A 21,816-nucleotide genomic window follows, 5' to 3' on the forward strand; every position below is an offset into this window, starting at 1 on the left:
TGCATGTCAGACACTAATAGACTTTTCCAGCAGCTAGACATGGGTCACACACTGTAGGCTGCAGTGTTTGAACACATTGTTATAGTAACCTGACAGAGTTTTAGCACTCCTAATGCCAACATAGTAATTTACAGCACCTCTGGCTGATTTCCAACTTTAGATCCTTCCAACAGCAACAACAGCAAATGCGCTGGTTTTTGCTGTCAAGTTTAATACATTTAATAAATACTTAATGTGTGATGGATATATTGTTGACCTTGACCACAGCCTTCACAGCTTCAGCAAAGTTGCACGGGAGCAATATGGCAAGCTGGTAATCATGCACAGCAACATGGAGACTCTGTATCACAATGTACTGGAGTACTTTTCTGTTGATCCAAAGAAGACCTCTGTGGAGGAGCTGTTCACTGATCTCAGCAACTTCCGTTCCATGTTCACTGTAAGTATACTGAACTGTAGACTGACCCTTTAGAAAAGCACGGAACATATTTGTTTTCTGACTACGTGGTGTGTTAAATTTAAACAATTTATGCATTGATTAATTCACTGACAGAACATTTACATTACAGGAGGTCATTTATTTCCATTTTAATATACAATGAATGGAGAAACCTTAATCTTGTTTCTTGTATGTTCAGCAAAAAAATAAATTGAAGAGACCCTGAACTATTCATTCAAATGGACTGTAGTTTCATAATGCTATATAAAAAATGGCAGTTATTTGTTGGTTTAGGTTTATTATTGTGTATGTAGTCTTGTTTCAAAAAATAAACCATTTCATAACTCAAAAGTTGGATTCAGACGGTGTCCAGCAGGGTGAAAGTTTGCTCCCGACTGGTGTTTGGCTATTTGATAGCAAAAAGATTGCTGAATATCAAACACACACACACACCTTGTGACAAGTAATATGTTTGCTACCTTAAGGGGTTATTTTTTCCATGAATATTGGAAACAGATTCAGTTTTTGCTTTTATCCACCAACTGTACCAAGACAGAATCTCTACTTCTTTTTATTACTGTCACTTCATAGCCTTCAGTATAATGCAGACCACAACAGACATTTATGTCACTGCTGAGCTCTGTGGCCTTATCAGTTGATGCTACTTTGAGCTCCTGAGCTGCAGAGACCCACTGTGTTTAATCTGCAGGATTACTGCCACCGGCTAGTTGGTTCGGCAGATAATAGCAGCTAATTAGCCTACTAAAGTTCTTGCCCTGCCCCCAACTTAACATCTACGCCACATACACAAATAGATTTCATGTGTCTTTAATATTATGGTTTAGTTTTTCCAATGCTTTTTTTCTTCAAGTGGGTCCCTTGTTGGCAATGGATCAGTGGTTCAGTAGAGAGTTGTTATCTTAGATTGGTGCGCTTAGATTGGCGTTTGGTGCTCTGAGTTGGTGAGACAGCTGCCCTCCTGCTGGATCCTTGCTCGGGGTTAATGACGAAGTTTTAATTATAAATTTAGACCTAAAATTTAAGATAAAAAAAAACTAAATTAAACAACTATAAAACAGGAGAAGAGAAGATAAATTACTTTAAGGAGAAGAGGTGGACTAAGACTAAGGTAGAAGACTGAAAATCTAGAGTTAAGAAATAGACTCTAAGAAGACAAAGAGTGAAGACTATGTTGAACAAAGGAAAAGGACTGTTATTTCTTTAGATCTATGGGCATTAACTTTGCGTGGAGAAACCTAGTTTTTGTGCCATGTCCGTCTAGAATCATTAGTACCTGTAGATCAATACCAAACACCATCATAAGAGAAGAATTTCACATATTACGTGTGGTTGGTGTAACAGAGGTACAGTGTATAAGTGTTTTAGCTGTGGAAATTACCAATGATAACGTGATGCATTATAATTATGATGTCTCTGGTTAGTTTCTTATCTTCTGAAACTCAAGTAAGTCTGTGGAATTGCCTCGATACAGTTTCTCTCTCTCTTTCTTTTTTTTTTTTTTTTTTTTTTTTTTTTTAGAAAAGATTACTCATTTCCAAGTTATTGAAGATTGTTTAACATTTACTGGACATGAATCTATTCTAGATTAAATGTTTTCATTTTAGCCCTATGTCCCTGGTTTGTGGTAGTTTTTATGTTTTGGCCAAACATAATGGTTAATGACTCTGTTTGTGAAAGGTGAAAAAGCCAAGTGTTATAAAGATTAGCATTATATGGCCAAAACTCCCAAGGTAGCTGTTTATTCCCCTGTGATAGGTCAAGGCGTAAGCAGCTTACACTCTCAGCATTTCGCTCAAATGGTCACATCATACAGACATATCTTGGGAAAAGCCAAGGCCAGGTCAATGAACGTAGGCATACAGTAAATCTCGGCATTGTAACCTTTCGGTCAAATCTGTGTCAGCATTTACCCTGCCGTGCCAAGGCCCATGCTAATAGGTGTGTGCTTGACTCTAAACCACTGCCTGAGGCAAACTGAACCTTCCACTGTATATGTTGCTCACACACTGTGTGTATGTGTGCGCATGTTTTTTGTCTATGCATGTCATTCTGTCTTGGCAACATTTGTATTTTTTTTTTTTTAGGAAATGGTACTTTTGAAATGGAAATTTTCATTTTTTTTCCCACACACAAATACGTATATGCACACACTCACGCACACAAGAGCATGTTCAGTCACCCGTAGGAAGGAGACCCAGGGCGAGGCCGCACATCTGACAGGAATCCAATTGAGCGTGTCTAATGGCGGACATCCAGGATAGGAGGAAGGCGAAGCAGACCTGCAGTGATGAAGGAGAGCGGAGGGCAATTTCCTCAGAGAGCTTGTTCTCTCCCTCTCTCTCTCTCTCTCTCTCTTTGCTACTCTCCATCCTTCATCTCAATATTACAGCAAAGATGAATGTTTGGTCAAAAAAGACAACAATTGCAGGGCTCATCACTTTCGTCACCTTTTTTACTTTTTGCATTCTTCTCTGCTAACATCCCTACTGACTGTTATGTTTTTATTCCTCTGTTGATAATTGCTTCTCTGATTTAAGAAGTCAGCAGGAGATTAATCTCTTTTAAACCGACCAACCAAGTAGTGATTCATTATTGGAAAAAATGCCAGTTCACAGAAGGCATCAATTATAGTTAGTCCACGTATGACCAGGGAGCACATAATGTAACTTGAAAATTTTCCTTCATCTATCCTCTCTAGTCCTAAGATGCCAGATTGGATGCCAAGTGAGAACATAGCCATCTCTGAAATAGTGGTTGTTCTGGGCAACCAGCAGTCATTCTATTAAAGTCAATGTTCAAAAAAAAGTTTAAAAATTGCTCTGGCCTTAGTCATTTGTATTTCATTGCCCCTTCTCATTTTCTTCAGTGTTCTTTTGTCCTGCATTTCTATATATCTGCTAAGTGGTACTTACTTTGTTAGTAGCTACATCTTTTATTCAGTGATTTTGAAATAAATGTTCCAGGCAGTTTTTCAGACCTCTAATCTTTTGTTGTAAGGTTCTGTAAAAGCAATGGAACATAGTGAAAAGGCTGTATTACTTTTCTTTTTCTTTTCTTTTAAATCTCAAATTTCCAAATATATTCTCACCTTTTTGTACTGTTTAAAATCACCTTTTGGCAACAGTTACAACTTTGAGTGAAACCTGAGCTTTGTATACCTGGATTAGGGCAGTTTATCCTATTCTTATTTCCAGATCCTCTCAAGCCCTGTCAAATTGGATCAGTAGTATCTTAGTCTGGTTTTTGGCTGTGCCAAAGACAGACATGCCACAACGCTACCTTGTCTGGATAAGTCATTGTCAGTGATTTATTCTGCAAGGCTTTGTCTGCTTTTTGCTCCTTTCTTCCATTCATTCTCGTCTTCCAACCACTCTGTCTTAAAGGTCCAATTGATGGGGTACCATGGAGATAGTGATCTTATAGCAATAAGAGTGACCATTGAGTTCTTGGTCACCACCCTGATCAAGCGACTTGGTGTGCTCCTTGAGTGGTTACTCAAATTAGTCAGGTCTAATTTTTGAGTTCTTTCATTTGGAAATTATTGCAGCTACTGCACTTCTAAGAATGCTTAGAAGCAAGTTTTAGAAATTGCTTCATGTATTTGCCATATACAGTATTGAGCTCTGGAGAGTTTTGGAGACCTTGTGTGCACAGATATGTGCTCTTCAAAAACTATTTCATTTTTCCTGGTAGAAGACATCTCAAGGCTGACTATAGCAAAACGAATGCACCTGGAGTAGCAGGGTCTATAGATTCGTTAACATTGTAATATAGTTGGGTGAAAAACGCATTCGCTTTGTAATTACTGTCAATTGAAGTGTTACCCCCACAATGTTGTTGTGGTCGTTTCATTAACAAACACTGACTTTAACAATACAACATGCAGATGTGTACAGGATGTACAGAACAGAATCTGCTGTATACTGCTTCACCCCAACTATTAGTAAATTACAGAGTGTTTATTCAAGTTGACATTTCTCTGTATTTTAAGTGGCTTTTAGGTAAAGAATCGACTGTATCATTTCCAACAATGGTCACTTGTATGCAAGACATAATAAGAGGTTGTCAGTGAGCCTCCATGCCCCTCTTTAGTGTGCTTCTGTATTACTCCATAAACCCAATTCTTGTGTGTGCTTTTGTGCACATCTTTTCATGTCGGTGTATATTGTGATTCTTTCACGGACCTGCCAGTGAAGCAGAGCTGTGTGAATGATGCAAGAGGAGGGGAGTTGAGGGGGAGGAGTTGGGTGTTTGATGAAAGCTCAGACTCCCTTGCATTAAGTGACTGGATATTGATCAGAATGGCAATCATGTTAGCACTCTATTAAATCATAACGCAGCCTGGCATTATTCAGCTGTCGACACCATTGCAGGAATATAACGACAGGGATTATAGAGCCTGTATCCACGGTAGTTGATGTTACAATTGATACCATATGTACAATATAATTGTTTTTCATAGAAAGACTAGAAGTAGTGATGTGGCCACTTTGGTTTGTGTTGGTATCGCTTTAGAATATTTTCCACTCTTTAGTAAAGTGATGCTGCCAATGATGTTTATGGGCTCAGACAACAAACATAATATTGAAACAGAACATTAAAAATCTCCTAAAATAGGAATAAATGTTTTGTCTATGAAAAGCCAGGAGTAAACATAAAAAAAACACTAAGCTCTATTCAAGTCTAGAGATCATAGTTCCATCAGTCATATGGATCTCGAATGCTTGAAGTTATTTTTTGTCTAGCAGTACCAGAGTGGCAGTGCACCTTAGATGTTTCATCAATAGTGCTTCATTAGTGCCTGATAAAGATGTCTGTGGGGTTTGACAGCTGCTGCTGACTTTGACAGGCTCAACACTACTGTAATTAACCCCATTTAGCAATCCGTCATGTTTTCTCCTTTTCTCTGTCTTTTTCTCACTTGTTTCTTTTTTTCCCCCTCCACCATCTACGCAGCAAGCACTGAAAGAGAACTTCAGGCGAAGGGAGTCAGAGGAGAAACAGAGGAGAGCGCGGGCAGCTAAGGAAAAGGCCGAGCGTGAAAAGCAGGAGAGACAGCAGAAGAAGAGGAGGTTGCTGGAAGTCAATGCAGGTAGAGAATGTTCAATTTGCCTTTTCTGTCAACTCTTGCAAAGATAAGCCTTTTACAGAGGATTCTGTGCTGAATCAAATGCTGTAAGAGATCATTCAAAGACAATGACTCTCATTTGTCAAACCAACAACCAAATCCCATTTTAGCATAGATTATAGAACATACTTATTTTCTCACTATAATTTGTATAACTCTCAAAAAGCTTAAACCTACACCTAAAGAGAAAGCATTTGTTCTAATTCTGCTTGATGGAAGTAATTTATCATGATGAAATTATTTATATACAATGCCTTTTTATTGTCTTTCAGCAATTAACCTTATGGTTATTGATTGATTGATGATTCAATGTAGTGTTTTTCTGCTGGTTTCCTTGTCATCGCAATAACAAGAAGTGGCAAGTTTCCAAGACACCTACATATACTGTATAATGTATATATACATAGTCCAGTAGCTCTTATTCAAGGTAAGCTCTTATTTACCACACAGATTGGGGCCTATAGTAGCTCTTAAGAAGATCTACCCACATGCCAAAGAATCTGAATCTGAACTGCCAGTTGTTGTTTTTTTCCTTTGACTTTGGAGCACTGCTAGTGCCAGAAACTTGTTCAACAGTGAAGCCTCCAGACCCATTTTCAATGCCAGAGCCAGAACTGGCAGAGCAGTTGAGCTTGGCACACCCAACCCTGCACCAGCATCTATAGCTAACATGACTATGGAAGCCACACTAACATCCTGTAGACATATGAGAGTGAAAGAACAGAACTCTGCTCCATCCAGGCCAAAGTACTGTTGTGGGTCCACTATCTAACCGGTCCAAGGTTTATCTGGGCTAAAACATAATACATAATATTCCCTTTTCCCTTCATTCTGTTCTGGACGTCCTTCAGTAGTCATCGTTTTCCACAGATTGCTTTAAGTGCTTGGCTCATCCAAACAAAAATGATTTTGTCCAGATGCACTTAATGAGCTGTGGTCTTTTGGATAGGTCGTGCATTACTTGTTTGCATAGCTGTGTGTGCTGTATTTCACTCTCTATCGTATGTTTTGGCTTTTGAACATATCAGCAACCATCGTCCATAGGTCTAGATTGTGTTTATGTTGTATGTTATGTATGAATGGCTGGTTTAGATGTGTTAGAAAGACAGAGCGATTCAACATAGTCTGATGCTGATGAGACTTACATTATGCTCTTTTATAATCTTACTAAACAACATTGTTGTTTCAAACCAAACACTTCTCATGAATGACAATGTACCAGACACTAGTGTAAAGTTAAATAAATGCAGCAGAATCCAGATAAATCTTCAATGACTACATAACACATAATTTACTTGGCTTTCAACATTTATTAAGGGGTTTGGGTATTTATTTAATCAACAACTTCCTAATTTTGTACATATTTTAAATTAGTTTATTTTTATTTTGGCATTACAGTGATTTTTTTTTTTGTTTATTAATGTCAGAGAAGATAGTAAAATCCATTTAGTTACAGGGTTGTAAAGCATTAAAAGGGGCTTCAATATTGTTTCTGGCACTGAAGACTGTGTCCTTATGTGAATTTTGATAACTCTTGCCCATTTAGTTTGTAAATCACTCAGATTGACAGCACAGGAATCCTTACCATGTTTGTGTGTCAAGTTGTGTTTCATAGCAAACTTTTTGTATTTCAGAAAAGTAGTTCAGAAATAAGAAAATCATGAAAATAAACTTCAGCCAAATTTTGTCAGAAAGGCTTATACTAATATGCCTAGAGCTTGAAATTTATTTAGATACGCTCAAATTAAGATAAAGCTGAAGGGAAACTCAGTGACATGTCTAAGAAGAGATGTTTCTGGCAGTGTACTCACACGCACAGGCACATATACATGTATACATACGCACAGATTGTACAGATGAAATAAATATGTGACAGAGATTTGGCATTGTGCTGCCTACCCAGGACAGGATTTACTCTCTCACTCTCTCACTCTCCCTCTCACACTGTCTGTCTCTCAGCCTATTTATTAACTAAAGAGCTTTCTCTTTGTTTGTCAGGGAGGATTGTCCTCAATGGAGATTTTCTGTGTAATCATCTGATTATCCATCAATTCCCTAAAAAGCCCCAGAGAGACTGTGTAGCTACATTATGCTGAAGGGCACAGCAATGAGAGACAGAAAAGGAAAAGAGAGGGTTTCCTGGAGGAAATGATCAAAATGGATTTTAGGTGCTTTATCTGCTTCTAACATTTGCATTTGGTTTTAACATTGCCAACTTGTGGCAGTTATACCAGTTTCCTGAAACGGGGCTAGCTACACTCCAATATGCAGCCAGTCACCAGTGTGTTCTGGCAGTTTGAGAGAGCAGGAACATTAGCTTGCATGCATTTACATAGAGAGCCCTATGGAGATTGAAATTCAGATTGAATAGGTGTTTTTTCGCTCCTCCTCTAGCTGTGCCTAGCTTATGTATGACAAATCTGTTGCATTAACTCCCAGGGTAGGCCGAGAGCAGGAATGTTTGTGGAGCGACAAATTACACATCAGAGCTTTATTTAACATTCTCTACATGGCTACAAGCGATGAACTATTAAGACGTCAAATAAAAGAACAGCTAGAGATGCAACCCTGCATGCAAAGACGCTTAAAGCATAGGAGTGGCATAAAAAAAGTGTGAGGAAGACAAATGTCTTCGAGGACTGGGACCACGAATGAAAATCTGTAAATTCTCATAAGATATTTCTGTGTACCACACATTAGTGTTATAGTGGTCCACAGTTTGATATACTTATATTCTGCTCTAATGGTCTGGCCTCTTAACTGTAGTTTAACCAACATTATACCCTGCGTGTTACAATGTGAGTTTCCCCTTCAATTTATGGGTGAGTCAGGTCAGTCAGTCTTTTTTATTACTTTATTTAATGACTTAAGCTACCACTTTTGAGAAAGTGATCAGCAGTAACCAATAATATTTAGTATCACATCGTGATGTATAGCTTTTCTTTGCACATCACTGTTTGTCATCTTGTGAATGGCTTGCTTACTTGCTTCTTGAACTATCTACAAAGTGCAACAGAGGGTTTTCAATAGAGAGAATGGAGGTTGACTAGCCTTATTGCACCATTTGTCTTGTAAGTGTCCAAGGAAACACAGTGGTGGGCCTGCATTCATTGTATTCAGGCATGTCATTTTCTCTCCTTAGCTTTTCCATCCCAACCCAATTGACCCTATTTCTTTCCTTGCTCTGGCCCACCTCGGCTACACACTGCTACAACTGGGTCATTGTCCTGATGATAAGTGCCACATCCTGTTGAGTGAAGCGGCGTGAGACATTAGTCCAGGTCTGAATAGAGCGGAGGCATCGACACATAGACAGGCTGCTTGTCCAGACAATGGAAAATGCCAGTATGAACAGGCTCTGATTAAATAGACGGTGATTGAAGTTTCACTTCAGACAGGAGGATAACTATATATTTTTTCCCTCAGAGGTGGAGGTTCAGCTTGATTCTACTTCCAGAGTTTGTTCTTTTGTTTTAGGTTAGAGCTGATGCTTTTATTTTCTTGTTGATCTTACCTGTGCTCTTGTACATCTACATTTGTCCACCCATTTCTTTCCCTCAAAGTGAAGAGAACAGTTCATTTTAACACATCTTATTAAAGCTCATTTGCCAGATCTTGTTTTTTTCCACTCTAAAAATATGGGAAGTGGTAGACACTCGTCTTTAAATAGACGTCATTGAGGCTTAGAGTGGCTTTCGTGTGTGCCTTGTGAAACTTAAAGCAAAAGTCTTTCTGCACATAGCACACCTGTCATGAGAGCTCTAATAGTGAAGGCAACCGAATAGGAAAAAAAGCAGGCAAATTGTGCACATCAAAGCACCAATCAGTAGCTACACTGCTAGTGCTGCGATGCCACTCTTAACTGTCCCAGCCCTCTCAGCAGTCTTTGTTCTCGATCCACATCCCCCTCAGCACCACCTTTCACATGCTGAATGACTGTTTCAAACCCATTTCACACCTGCTAGCTTGACTAATATTCCATTGCCATGTGTTCCTCCTCCATTACTATCCATGAGACATGACTGTGATTTCCCTCTCTACATTTGTAAGGTGGGTGATGTGGGTGTGAGTGTATAAATATGTGTTATGATTTCCAGTGTTGGGATGTCTGAAAGCACCGCTTGTCTTCATTGTATAAAGCAGTTTTCTGTCTTGGCCTGTCTGACTTGCTTCTGATTGATGTGTAAAATTGGACTGTTTTTGCTCCCATATATTCCTGAGGCAGAAGATCTGAGTGGGTTCCTTTTTTTTTCTTGCCTCCCGAGGCACACGAAACGCTTCATGTTCTTGTGGGTTGGAGTCAAACAGAGTGCTACACATGAAGGCGCACAGTGCAGGTTGCAATAGATTGAGCTGCTACTTTTTGCTTGTTTTCTGCATGCTTTCTGTATTTGTGTGTCATTGTGTGTTGTTGGGAGTGCTTACCTTGCTAGCTGTGATGAATTGCCACAGTAGTGGAGACAAATTTGGACATTGAGGAGCGTTGGTTTTGCTCAGACATTTCAGATGCCTCTCTGGTCTGCGTAATGATGAAGAACTATCACCCGGAGGAGGAGTGCAACTGCTGCAGATGAAAAGCACGACAAATGTTCAAATACTGTAGAAGCTGGCAGACAAGGAAATGGGCCACTATGTATCCATTTTGTGCATGTGTGTGTTTGTATTCGCAACTTGGTGTAAGGCTTTGGAACTGAGCCCACCACAATGGGAACCCTCTGCCCTAAATATAGTTGTTCAGTGCAGAAAGGGTTGATGTAAAGGGACCATGTGTTGTCGAGCTGATTGACAGTTTTTGTAGGTTTACTGTATGCATGAAAGAAGATAAAAAATTAATTCTGCTGGCCCCATGATACATTGTGACTGTAGTGGTCATATTTTATGTCACATGAAAGAGATAGACTGAAAGACAGAAAAGCTTGTGCAGCTTGTAGATTTTAGATGCAACACATTTCAAAGGTTAATAAGTGACTGACATTGTAGTCACAATAATAATATTTGAAGGTTATGCGTATATCACTTCTTAAATGAGAATCACTGCAACATCTAAAAGTAAAATCGAATGATTTAATTTTCCTTTCTCAGTTCCATTTTGTCATTTGACTTTCAAAATTACACACAATTACCTATAAAGTATTCTAAATGGGTGGTGTTGTTACATGCATTCTGTGACTCCCCAGCACTGCATATTACTCACAGACAAGTAAAGGACTTGGACAGAAACTTGATTAATATTAATCTATAATAACCATCATCATGTTTGTGTTAAAATATTTTGGTTGACATTTGTCTCACAACTGAATTATATTTTATTTCGTGCAGCAGTTTTATCAGTTGTGCATTCATATTGTATTTAGAGCAACTTTATCAGTTGTTGTCAGTCCCAAACCGATTTTAGTTTTATACTTAATCTCTAATGCTGGCCAGCCTTGGAGGAGCAGACTAAATCAATTACTATACACTGTGGAAACATTTGATATTAGATCATGTAAAATAGCTGCATCTTGGTATAGGTCACCATAAAGGGGCTTGCAGACCAGCTCACCAATTTTGACCCTCAAATCATATCTGCAATTTCTCCTTTCCTAGGCTACACTAGATAGTTTAAAAATGTCCGCCGAAGATATACCCTTTACTCAACAGTGCAGTCTAAGACGCTAGCTATGTGGACAACATATTATTAAATTAATGTTATCTTTCGTTCCTCAATGCAGAGGGCATTTAATAGGTCATACTACAGACATACAGTATATTATAGAAAGTAAAAGTAACTACATGAAGAATAAAAAAGCCCTTTGTCTAAATGTCATCTACTATCATGATTGATTGATGGAGGTTATATTTTTCTGTCTGATGTCTTCCCCCAACATTTCCATGCATAGAGAGTGCAAACACCTCCCTGACACTGCAATAAAAAGCTGTAAGCTCCACTAAAAAGATTGATTGCAGAGTTGTTGGATTAGATTGGATTAGTTAATAAACTTAAAAGTCAGTGCATTTGAGTGTAAAAATAATTGTATTTGGGATGCTCTACACTTGCTCTGTCTACCTTAGCCAAGGGCAACCTTCTGGGAATATATTGTTAGCACCACTGCTAACAATTTACTTTTCCCCCATGTTATGGTCTGTAATTTTGCCTCACCAAATATTACACAAGTTATCTACCATACCATTTTGTGCTTTAATTTCAGTTGCATGTGTTATTATAGAATATGAAGACCTTTTTTCTGGTATTATCACTAAGACCTTGTTTTGGATTTTTTATTTTTTATTTTAATCATTCCAGTGGGAATTCTCGGACAAAATGAAGAAGTGAGAAAAACACACACAAACTTAATCAGAGCAATGTCCTCCTACCCTTTACTAAATCAGTGGTGGGACTCAGCAGTCACACCAAAGCTGATATAGCCTGGCCAAGCCTTGAAACCACTGCAATGTTGCACCAGGTTTTGTAACAGCCCCCCCCCCTTCTTTTTGTTGTTGTATTAAGTATGCAAGTGTACAAGTTACACTGTTGAATTACATGACAATCTTCACTCACATGTAGTGTGAGTGCTCTTGCAGATTACTTAGAGGTTGAACTCTTCAAAAGTAAACGTGAATTGATTTCCGTGCATCACACCATACAGGTTTTTGCACACAACTAATAAAATGCATCAAAGACAGACTACATGTGAATTGCATCTAATAGCATCAAGTGTTTACATTCCACGGCAAACAGCTTGCAGGGTAGCTGACAGAGACTTAACATTGTAAAGGTGCACTGAAGCAATGTTGAAAACACACCACACTATAAAAGCCTAGCATGTTGACCTTGGCCATTCCCATATAGTATACCTGCTGGTTGTTTTTCTTCCCAGCCACTGGAGTCTTTTTATCACTAGTCAGGTCTGTGATTTCACCTCAGGCGTTAAGGTCAGGTTTTCAGTTTTCCCTACACAAAACATGAATAAAATATCCTATTTGCAAAGAGTTTCCCTTTTTTCAATATGTCTCCTTATGGCAGGTCTTTTGCTTCTACAAAACAGAGATTTGATATTTAGAGTCAAGAGTAATAAGCACAGCAGTACGTAGATAGTAGTAAAATAGTTTAATGCATGTCCTTGAATATGACATACTCCAATACTAAATAATAGCCTTCATGATTTTTGACAATACTGCAGCACAATTCTAAATTGCCCAAGGTTGCATATTAATGTTGCATGATAACATACTGGTTTGCTTACAAGAATGTGCTTACAGGTCAGCATGGAATAGGCCTGTATCTGTCCTGTAAGAACATAGTAAACAGTATACAGTACAGCCAAATGTGTGAGTGATTCAATTGTTGAAATCAGTGTGGCAAAATCAAGAAACCTTTATTAGTCCCACAATGGGGAAATTGCATAAAATACAATTATAGGTAATACAATTGCTTCTTCTAACTTCCCCTTTTTCTTTGTGTTTTTTTAGAGAATGATGAGACAGGTGTGATGGATAGTCTGCTGGAAGCCCTACAGTCAGGAGCTGCATTCAGAGACCGTAGGAAGAGAGCACCAAGACCCAGAGGTGAGTCTCTTAACCCACATTTATACATACACCGACACACCGACAAAGCCCAACACTGATATCGTTTTGGCAAAGCTGTGGACAGTCATCTACTCTCATGAAATGAAATGTTCAAAGATCATAATAAATTCTCATCCTAAGCTGTTTGTGCGCTATGGTTCCAAACACTCTTATTCCTTTCACTTACATGACAAAATACACTGTTTTGTTGTTTGTACACATGCTTGTTTCCAGCACAATGCCAGAGAATCCTTAGTCTGACAACCTTACTACAACTGTTTGATGTTTGGATTTTAGTCTTAAAACCAAATTCAGGAACTGACAATTTGAAAGAACACATGTTGTGAAGCGGAGATTTGTTTTAAACGGTATACCCTTAAACATTAGGCACGCTTGACAGCCGAATATTTCTTATTAATGATCTTTACTTCACAGCTGTTCTTCATCTCGTAAATGCCTCCTCATCATTTTTTTTTAGTATTTTATCTATTGGTGTTATTTGTCAATTGCCCTCCTTACAGATAACCAGCATCAGACGATCAGCCCCAGCTCCTTCCGCCAGGTTCTCAGGCCTGTTAACCATGGTAAAATAAAAGATTTAAAAAAACAAAACAAAACAAAGCTTAAGCCTCAAGCACTCTCAGCTCTGTCTGTCTTTATCTCCTGCTTGAAATCAGTCTGAAGAAGCTCTTGCATGTGGTGTAATGCAAATTCCCCTTGACACTTCCTGTGCCCTGCCATTTTTGTGTGTCCAGTGACCTTTTCAGTTGTTCCTTTGTCTTTTACTGACCTTGTGTGTTGCTTGTGAAAGTGTGAAAGACCATTTGGAAAACAGTTTGAGGCAGTGCTGGGTGTCGAGTCTGAGAGAAGCAGTGTTGAGATTCTCTGAAAGTGTGTGGGCTGCTCTGGTGGCACAGTTTGATAAGGTTGCTAAATTGTCCAGTAACTGCAGCATTTTGAGTCCAGCCCTGTGCTTTTGAAAGCAATCAGAGTCTATAAATGTTATTTGTTTTGTAACATGATTTTTCTGTCTCTCTGTCTTTATTAATATTTAAACATAAATGTGTTAACTATATGATTTTTTTGAGGGGTATACTGGACAGGGTGCTAATTATGCCAAATTAAATTGCCCTATATAATAAGACATTGTGTGTTTAGCTGCTGTTAAAATAAACAACAGCTTTCTTTTGTCAAAGGTTTTCTACAATCATTACCAAGGCACTTAAAAAATTATGCTGTAACCCTATTACCTCTTATTACTTGTAATTGGAATCCCAGTGGGCTGGGTGCAGGCACACATGAATAAAATTATTCACGCTCAATCCACCCACATCATTGATGGCAATGATAAAGGGCCTTGCTCTGTTGTTCTGCTATGGCTTATCTGAAATTAGATTGGAAAGGGACGAGGGGGAGGGATATATATGAGGTGGGAGGAAAGAGACAGATAGATGTGGCTGTAACATAAGAAATGGAGAGAAATGGTCTGAGGAAGAAAGATAGAGCCAGTTGGTAAGGGTGAAACTAAGGAATAATGTGGGTGAAAAAACTGGACTCAGATGCTGTTTGTGTGTAATAGAAAGTCTGTGTGAGTCAGAAACTATAAAAGAACAAGCCATAGATAGGTTGTATTAACAAGGGATTACAGTGGGAAAAAATACAGGGCATACTCTACTAAGGTGCTGCTGCTCTGTCTCCATGTTGTGACCCCATGGGGTGTTATACAGGTAAGAATGTACTGGAAGTTCCCTGACCCAACTGCCCCCTGCTGGCTATCAGATATGGCCTTGTTGACTAATAAAGCTCAAGGCTTGAGCCTGTCACTGTAGGCATCATACTCACTGCCAGCCTCCCAGAGCAAACACAGCTAATTACTTTTCTCTGCCCATCCCTAGCACCAGCTCAGCCCTCTCAGTGCCCATTCATCTTAATTTCCCCTTCTCTGCCATCTGCCTCCTAAATAACACTCCTCCTCATTTCCCTACCATCCCATATCCCTGCTGTCTTCTTCTATACTCTCATGGCTAGGCAATGGCCCTCCCCATCCATAATTGCCTGTTATTGGTATGGAGTATCTCTACTGCTCATGCCTCGCTCCTTTTTTGCTATTTCCCTTTTCTCCTTTTACTCCTACAGCGATCCAGGCCTTAATTGCCTTGGGTTTAGACACAGGAGTGAGTGAAGCCCACAGGATACTCTCTGTTTAGTTGGGAGGTGATGAAGTTTAGTCGGAAGCCCGAACACTTAAACAGCTGCTTTCACTTTCACACCAACCTACCACCTCCTTTTCCCACTGTTTTAAATACCCTTTAATAATTGATCTCAGGGGTGTTGCTACACTCCAGTGGAGCAGCAAAAAGAATTAAAACAGAAACATCTGTGCCAGAAGATACTGTAATTAGTGGTGAAGGGGATAAATTTGAATGGTCAATGTGAACATGCATGATGCCGTTTTTTTACACCAAGGGAGTCTCAAGTGCACCAGTCTGTTGTCTGTGCCAAACAAATCAGATGGCCAATATCAGAGGACTTCCCATCAGAGTGTGATGAGCCTGTGGGGTAGTTTAATTATAGTGCTTTGTAGCCATGATGAGTGTGATTGCCACGCAATAGAAAATAGGATTAGAAGATGCCTCACAGTCAACTCCACTGTTGGTTGTACACAAAGGGATGCACATTGTTCCCTCACATTTTTCTTTCCCCCCCTTCCATTCTGTGCTCTTTGATTTGAGCGATCCCTTCATTTTTCTCAGCTTCCTCTGTCTCTCGTCTCTTGCCCCCACCCCCTACCCCTAAATTGGCTCAATACACTTTAACATGAGCCAGCAGCTAAGGTATTTAGCTTGGTCTGCACTCTCCCTCAGCACACATATACACACACATAAAAGTACACAGACACATGCAGACTTTAGGAGATGAAGGTAAGCAGGCTTTATGGTGGCTGTGGCCTGGGTTAGGATAAGGCTGTGGAGCTCTGGGGCTCCTCAACACTTTAAATTGGATTGGGCTCCACAGAATGATAGATCGATGGTGGTTAGCCACACAGGTGTAAGATACTTATTGAATCTATATAGCAGCCATCGCTTTTTAACTGTGTCCTTCTGAAAACATCTCTCCAGGCACTGTCTAGTCATTTCTTCTTCTTTGTAAGCTCTTTTCCCAACCTGGCTGACTTTCAAGTTGCTTTTAAGTGTGCATTAACACGTTGAGGGAAATCTTAATTTTTTTTTTTTTTTTGCATGGGGCAGACAGGAAGAGCCTGTTAGCTAGCCAGATGTGCATTAGGAGTGTATGTGCATGCTAAATGTCCTTGTCTTAAATTGATCTATTATGGAGCGTGTGGGGAGAAATGGGTTCCATGAAGGAGTAAATGTCTCTGTCTTTAGGAGCAATTACTTCAGATGTCTTTAGTGACACCTGACCTAACAATTATCATGTGTGATATAGTCCTGAACTAGAGCTTGAAATTGATGTAAAGGTCACTTCACAAAGACAGTGAGCCCCTTTACCAAATGGAAACAGGAGTTATTTTTCCTTACGTGCAGTTGAAAGCATTAATGTCCTCACCCTAAAAGCAAGCCTGTAGTTATTTGAGATCCCACATGCTAGGTATTTGGCGAGTCAACTGTATGACCCTTTTTGCTGAATTTATGTTTCTGTATATAATGTTGGATACTTGCTTCATGCAGGCATCTATTCAGTGCAGACTCTAAATGGCTTGGGTATAGGTGCAAATGGTAGAAAAAGATGACTAATAGGCTTAATTTGAGACTCAACCCACGGTGTCTTTTAGAGGTTGTACTGTAGGAAATCATTAGGAAGAAACTGGGGAGAGTGTGAAGTTGAAATGAAAGTCAGAAAAGTAGGATAAAAAAAGGAAGGTTGTTTCCTCCCAACACTGTGTTCTTTGTGCTCCCATGTAAGACATTTATGAAAAACTAGCAGTGAGATTCAGTCACTGTAGCTTCCTGAGGCTGGGATACTCTAGTGGAATCTTCTGTTAGATGCTTGCCTTTTTGATTGGTCCTCTTTTATACTGTGATATGTGGATTTCACCGCAGGCTAACTCTATCCTGCAGATTGCGTATGTGCTCTTCCATTCCTCTTTCACATTTCTGACTCTTCATATCGGTGTCAATTACAGAAGAAAGCTATCCATTCTTCCAAAGTTCCTCAGTCTACTCTTTACTTTTTGACTTTGTTTTGTCTTCAATTTATCTTCTCCCCTGCCTTTCTGCTTTTCACTAGACGTGACATAAGCAGAAAAAGAAGGGGGTTATTAAATCATTTCAGTGAGCTCAAGACAAAAGGAGAACCACAGACACCCTCCTCACTAAATCTATTTCAATTGATGCAACACATTGTTTTAAAAGTGTAACTGAAGAAGTTGCTGATTTATCTACATTTGGTCATAATATATCATCCACACATCACATACGGCCCGTGAACTTTCATCAAAGTGACAGATTATTGCAAAGGAGATTCTGTTCCTGCTCTTTCGCCACACATGCATACCTATGCATATATGCATAAAAATGGTCTGATTAAAACTCAGGATTTAATGTGCATGCAGAAGGCTAAAGGTCCTGATTGGGTCAGGGCAGTATCTTTGTGTAAGGATTGGACAGGTGTACTGCTCGCTGTGTTCATGTCTACATTCATCTGGCCACTTAGGGTCCTGCTGTCCCTCTTATTGCCACATTTGATTTGGGGTTTGGGTGTTAAACTGTTCTTGTAGACAAAGGTATATCCAGATGGGAAAATGTTCCTTGACCTGCCTTTGTCTGTCTGTCTAAAGTGCTTCACTTGGTGTCTGTGCATGTGCATGTTAGAGCCTGTGCATCCATGCTTTGAACAGATGGAGCAAGAGGGCACCTTAACAAAGTGGCTGGTGTAATTAGGTCTAGCCTGTGCAGTGAGACTTGTGGAATAATTGAGTGTTGTAGCGAGCAATGAGAAAAAAGATTTTTTTTAACCTTTTGTTCAACTTTACCTGTGAACAGTGATTTCTTTTGCTGGAATTCCCAGCTGTTACACACGGCCACACATGGATAGTGCCCATGACAATGTAGCTGGATCTGTTGGGCGCTTTTCCTTTTTTTATTTTGCTTGTTTGGCAAACAAGCCAGTGGATTCCAAACTCAAGGTCTTTTCTCCTGAAGCCAGTAGAGTACATCTACTGTATCTGTTGTCAGAAAATTGAATTGCTTTTATTTCCGCAGCCATGTGTCCCATGTGAAATGCAGACATTAATTAGGATTATGGTTTTGCGTTATGGGTTTCCATGCAGCATGTGAGTTTATGTGAACATGATGCCGTTTATTTCTAGTGTTGCCTTAAAGGCAAGGACATACTTTTGTAAAAAAATGACTTTTAATGGCTCCGACTTGGACTGCTGTTCTAGCTTATTGCCTCCTCAATATTTAGAGCCATTTTTCTAAAAAAAACGTCTTGAATTTTGATGCACATTTATACCCAAGTAATGGTAAAACTGACTATGTAAGCCTATGGTAATTGTCCATACTTAAAGCACTTCCACCAAGTTGTAATCTCTGTTATCTATGACCTGTCCAGAATTTAAGAGGATAAGAAATTGAAATACTTTGCCATATGTTTTCTTGACTTGTTTGGAAAGGTCATAGTAAAGGATGAGAGCAGAGTGGACACACATACATTCACATGCTGACACCAAGCCCCACACTTCCCACTCAGTCCTAAATAGAAAACAGATAATAACAAACACCTCTGCACTCTACTCCGTGTCTTTTTGCTGCACATCCCACATTTTTAGCTCAGTCCTAAGCCGATCAGGCTCCTCAGATATCTACTTTTAGCTGGATTATGAAGAAGGTGGGCTGTAATAAAGGTTGCGAATCGTGAAATAGAAAGTGGTGTTCAGCATGTCGAACCAAGGACCCTAATCAGCCCGTTCAGACCAGCTCAGGCCCCAAACAGCAGGTGAACCTGCTAATGCAGGATTGTTATTCAGACGGCTACTGAGATCCTCCTTCCTTTTACATGCTGTCTTGCTTTCTAACGGCCTTGATGCACACCTTATGTTGCAGGAACCAGATAGAAAAAGAATTTATTCTAAATACGCATCTGAATATTTAATGACTCCAAGGACTGTTTTATCTTTCTCACATCTCTAATGTGTCAATGTTGTTTTTTCCTTCATCTCTCTTTGTCTTTGTCCCTCCCTCTCCACATCCTTTTCTCTCATGAACCTGTTATTTATATGGATTGAAACTAGGCTCTTACATACTGCTCTAGTTAATAATGCAGTGAGAAATGAAGTCATTTTCACCATGGCTTTGTGCTAATTAAATTTTACGGCAGCATTATCACCACGGCCACACACATTTCTGGTCCTCCCACATTTACCAATGCCAGCAGCCATATCACATGGCCATCATGGAGAAAAACAACAGGGAGATGATCATATGAACTTACGATGTTATGGGAGGAAAATTAGTGCTATCTTCCTTTTATATCTGATTTCTATTAAGAGAGGTGCTTAAATTCTACCTCTGTAGTAATACCGTTGGTGAGGTGGGTGAAATGCTTTTATAAATTGTGATTTAGTTTTGTCAAGCAGTTGTGTCATTCCTTTATTTGTTTATCTTTTCAGCTGGCTGGCACTCTCTTTTATGCTTCAGGCTAAAATTTGCAGCCAGTGACAGTATAGACTTTGGCAGAAAGAGCCACATCTCTGTTGGCATGTTGTATGATTGAGGCAACTATGCTGTTTTGACTCAGAGGTAAAGTTAAAGTTAGTGATGGGGCGAAATTCCACTCACCTTCCTGCAATAGCCAACCTCAATACAAAGCAATATCCAGGTATTCTCAGATATATACACTATATAGAAACAGGAAGAGATACCAAGGCTCTCAGGATCACTGTTGTCTGTGTTGACAAAAATGATCACATTCTTTTAAACTGCCTCATCTCTCTGTTGCTCTCTCTGCCAGGCATGTCTGCTGTCACTCTACCTGCTATGTGTCTTCTCACTGATCCAGAAGCTCTTAAGTGCAGTGACAGGAGTTTCCATGCCGACAGAGCAGGAAGGCCAGCCCTCAGGCACAGAGATCCGTTTGATGCCGCATTCCCTTTAGAGAGTGAGATTTTGGGTTTTGCTGATCCGCGTTATGCCACCCTTTTAAGTCCATGCACTCACTCATTCACACATCTGACTGTATACAACCCCATAAATTACTAGAATACGTACTCACACATCCCCTTGTACACACTCAGCCTTGAGGCGCAGGGCCATGTATGTGTCTCTGGCCTCTGGGCTAAAGAGCTTCATTAGTCTGGCACTAGCTTTGATTAGCATCCTCGGGGGTACAAATTAGCAAACAAGCTCAAGTGATCCTGTGAAGAAATACTCTCTCTGGGACTTGATATATGAACACTTCACAAGTGTATGATTTTTCCCTGCCATTCAGGCAGTGACAGTTTTACCTTAAATCAACTTTGACGCTTTAGTGAAAATACTAATATAGTTAAAAGGATGGATACACCGCCTAAAAACTGCAATGAAACATGATTTTATAACTCAATAACGCTGTGCATTAGTGTACAGTACACTAGCCTCTATAGTACATTTGGAAGTCAGTGGGTTAAACCACTACCTCAGTAAGGGCATTAATGTGTGGAGTTGTAGATTGTGCATGTGCATTGTCCGAAACTGTTTTTCATTCAGGTGAAAATTCCTAGAGCTGCTGCCTTCTATATAATAACCATACTTGACATTTCTCTCTCCTCCAGCCTGTGGAGACTAGCAGATGCTTTCCATTCCAGTTGAACCCATTAAGGCCTTCTCTTCTCTACTGCATCCACTGGCCTGTCCTTTGGCAGGGCCTCTCTGAATGTCAAAACTCACTGTTTAGCATGACAATAAAGCAGATAGAGGGCAGAGGAGTAAAGGAAAGGAAAAGGCTGCTGGCTAGCAAAGGGCACGGACAAAAAGATTGTTTTAAAAAACTGCTATTGCTCACTCACACTGGGATTTTCCTTTATTTCTGTTTCTGAGACATCAAGTTACTGTGCTGTAAAATCTGCCTTTGTGGTCAGGGTGATGACTTTTCTTCAATGAATGAACTTGTTAAAAACAGTTGTATTAATTTTGACAAAAGAAGGATTTCAATTTCTAGAAGTGAAGTTTTGTCCAGTGTTGAGTTTAGAGCCCTCTGTTATACTGAAGGTATTGTCACATTTCATTTTGACAATATAGAAAACTACAGGGGCATAATGTCACATATTTTTGTGCAATTTGATAAAAAAAAACTTGTTGTCCCTGTTGTTTCCAGCAAAGACTTCACTGTCATCCAGTAAATTAGTGGACATTATACAAGAGAGTAAAAAATATTTTATGAACAGGCCATATTAATTACTGGTAATTATCACATTAGAGCCCAGTGGGAATAAAGGTTGGAATTTAACAATAATAATTGAAGATTTGATTGACAGAATATAATGAATACTTTGGGAATTTAGAAAATAATCTTTGGGAAAGTACAACAATAGAATAATTGATGATTTTTTTTCATCTTAATGCAAGTTTTGATTAGGATTGATTAAAAAACACATTAACCATGCTCAGAAAACTTGATTGTTTTGGTTTTCAAGCCGTGGTGTCTGTGGCTAGTCTTGATTTGTGTACAAACCTAATTATGTTTC

The 21,816-nt window shown here is 39.4% G+C and overlaps 1 protein-coding gene across 1 annotated transcript in view; it reads left to right on the forward strand.

Moving 5' to 3' along the window:
• LOC114433767 (protein diaphanous homolog 3-like) overlaps nt 1-21,816 on the forward strand; it is a 114,939-nt gene that overhangs the window by 60,518 nt on the left and 32,605 nt on the right. The window contains exons 24-27 of the mRNA XM_028402434.1: nt 275-439; nt 5,417-5,552; nt 13,038-13,133; nt 13,655-13,717. Of these exons, the coding sequence (XP_028258235.1) occupies nt 275-439; nt 5,417-5,552; nt 13,038-13,133; nt 13,655-13,717 (460 nt within the window). The remainder of the gene's footprint in view (nt 1-274; nt 440-5,416; nt 5,553-13,037; nt 13,134-13,654; nt 13,718-21,816) is intronic.

Source organism: Parambassis ranga, chromosome 3 (assembly GCF_900634625.1).
Source record: "Parambassis ranga chromosome 3, fParRan2.1, whole genome shotgun sequence".
Taxonomy (NCBI): Eukaryota; Metazoa; Chordata; class Actinopteri; family Ambassidae; genus Parambassis; species Parambassis ranga.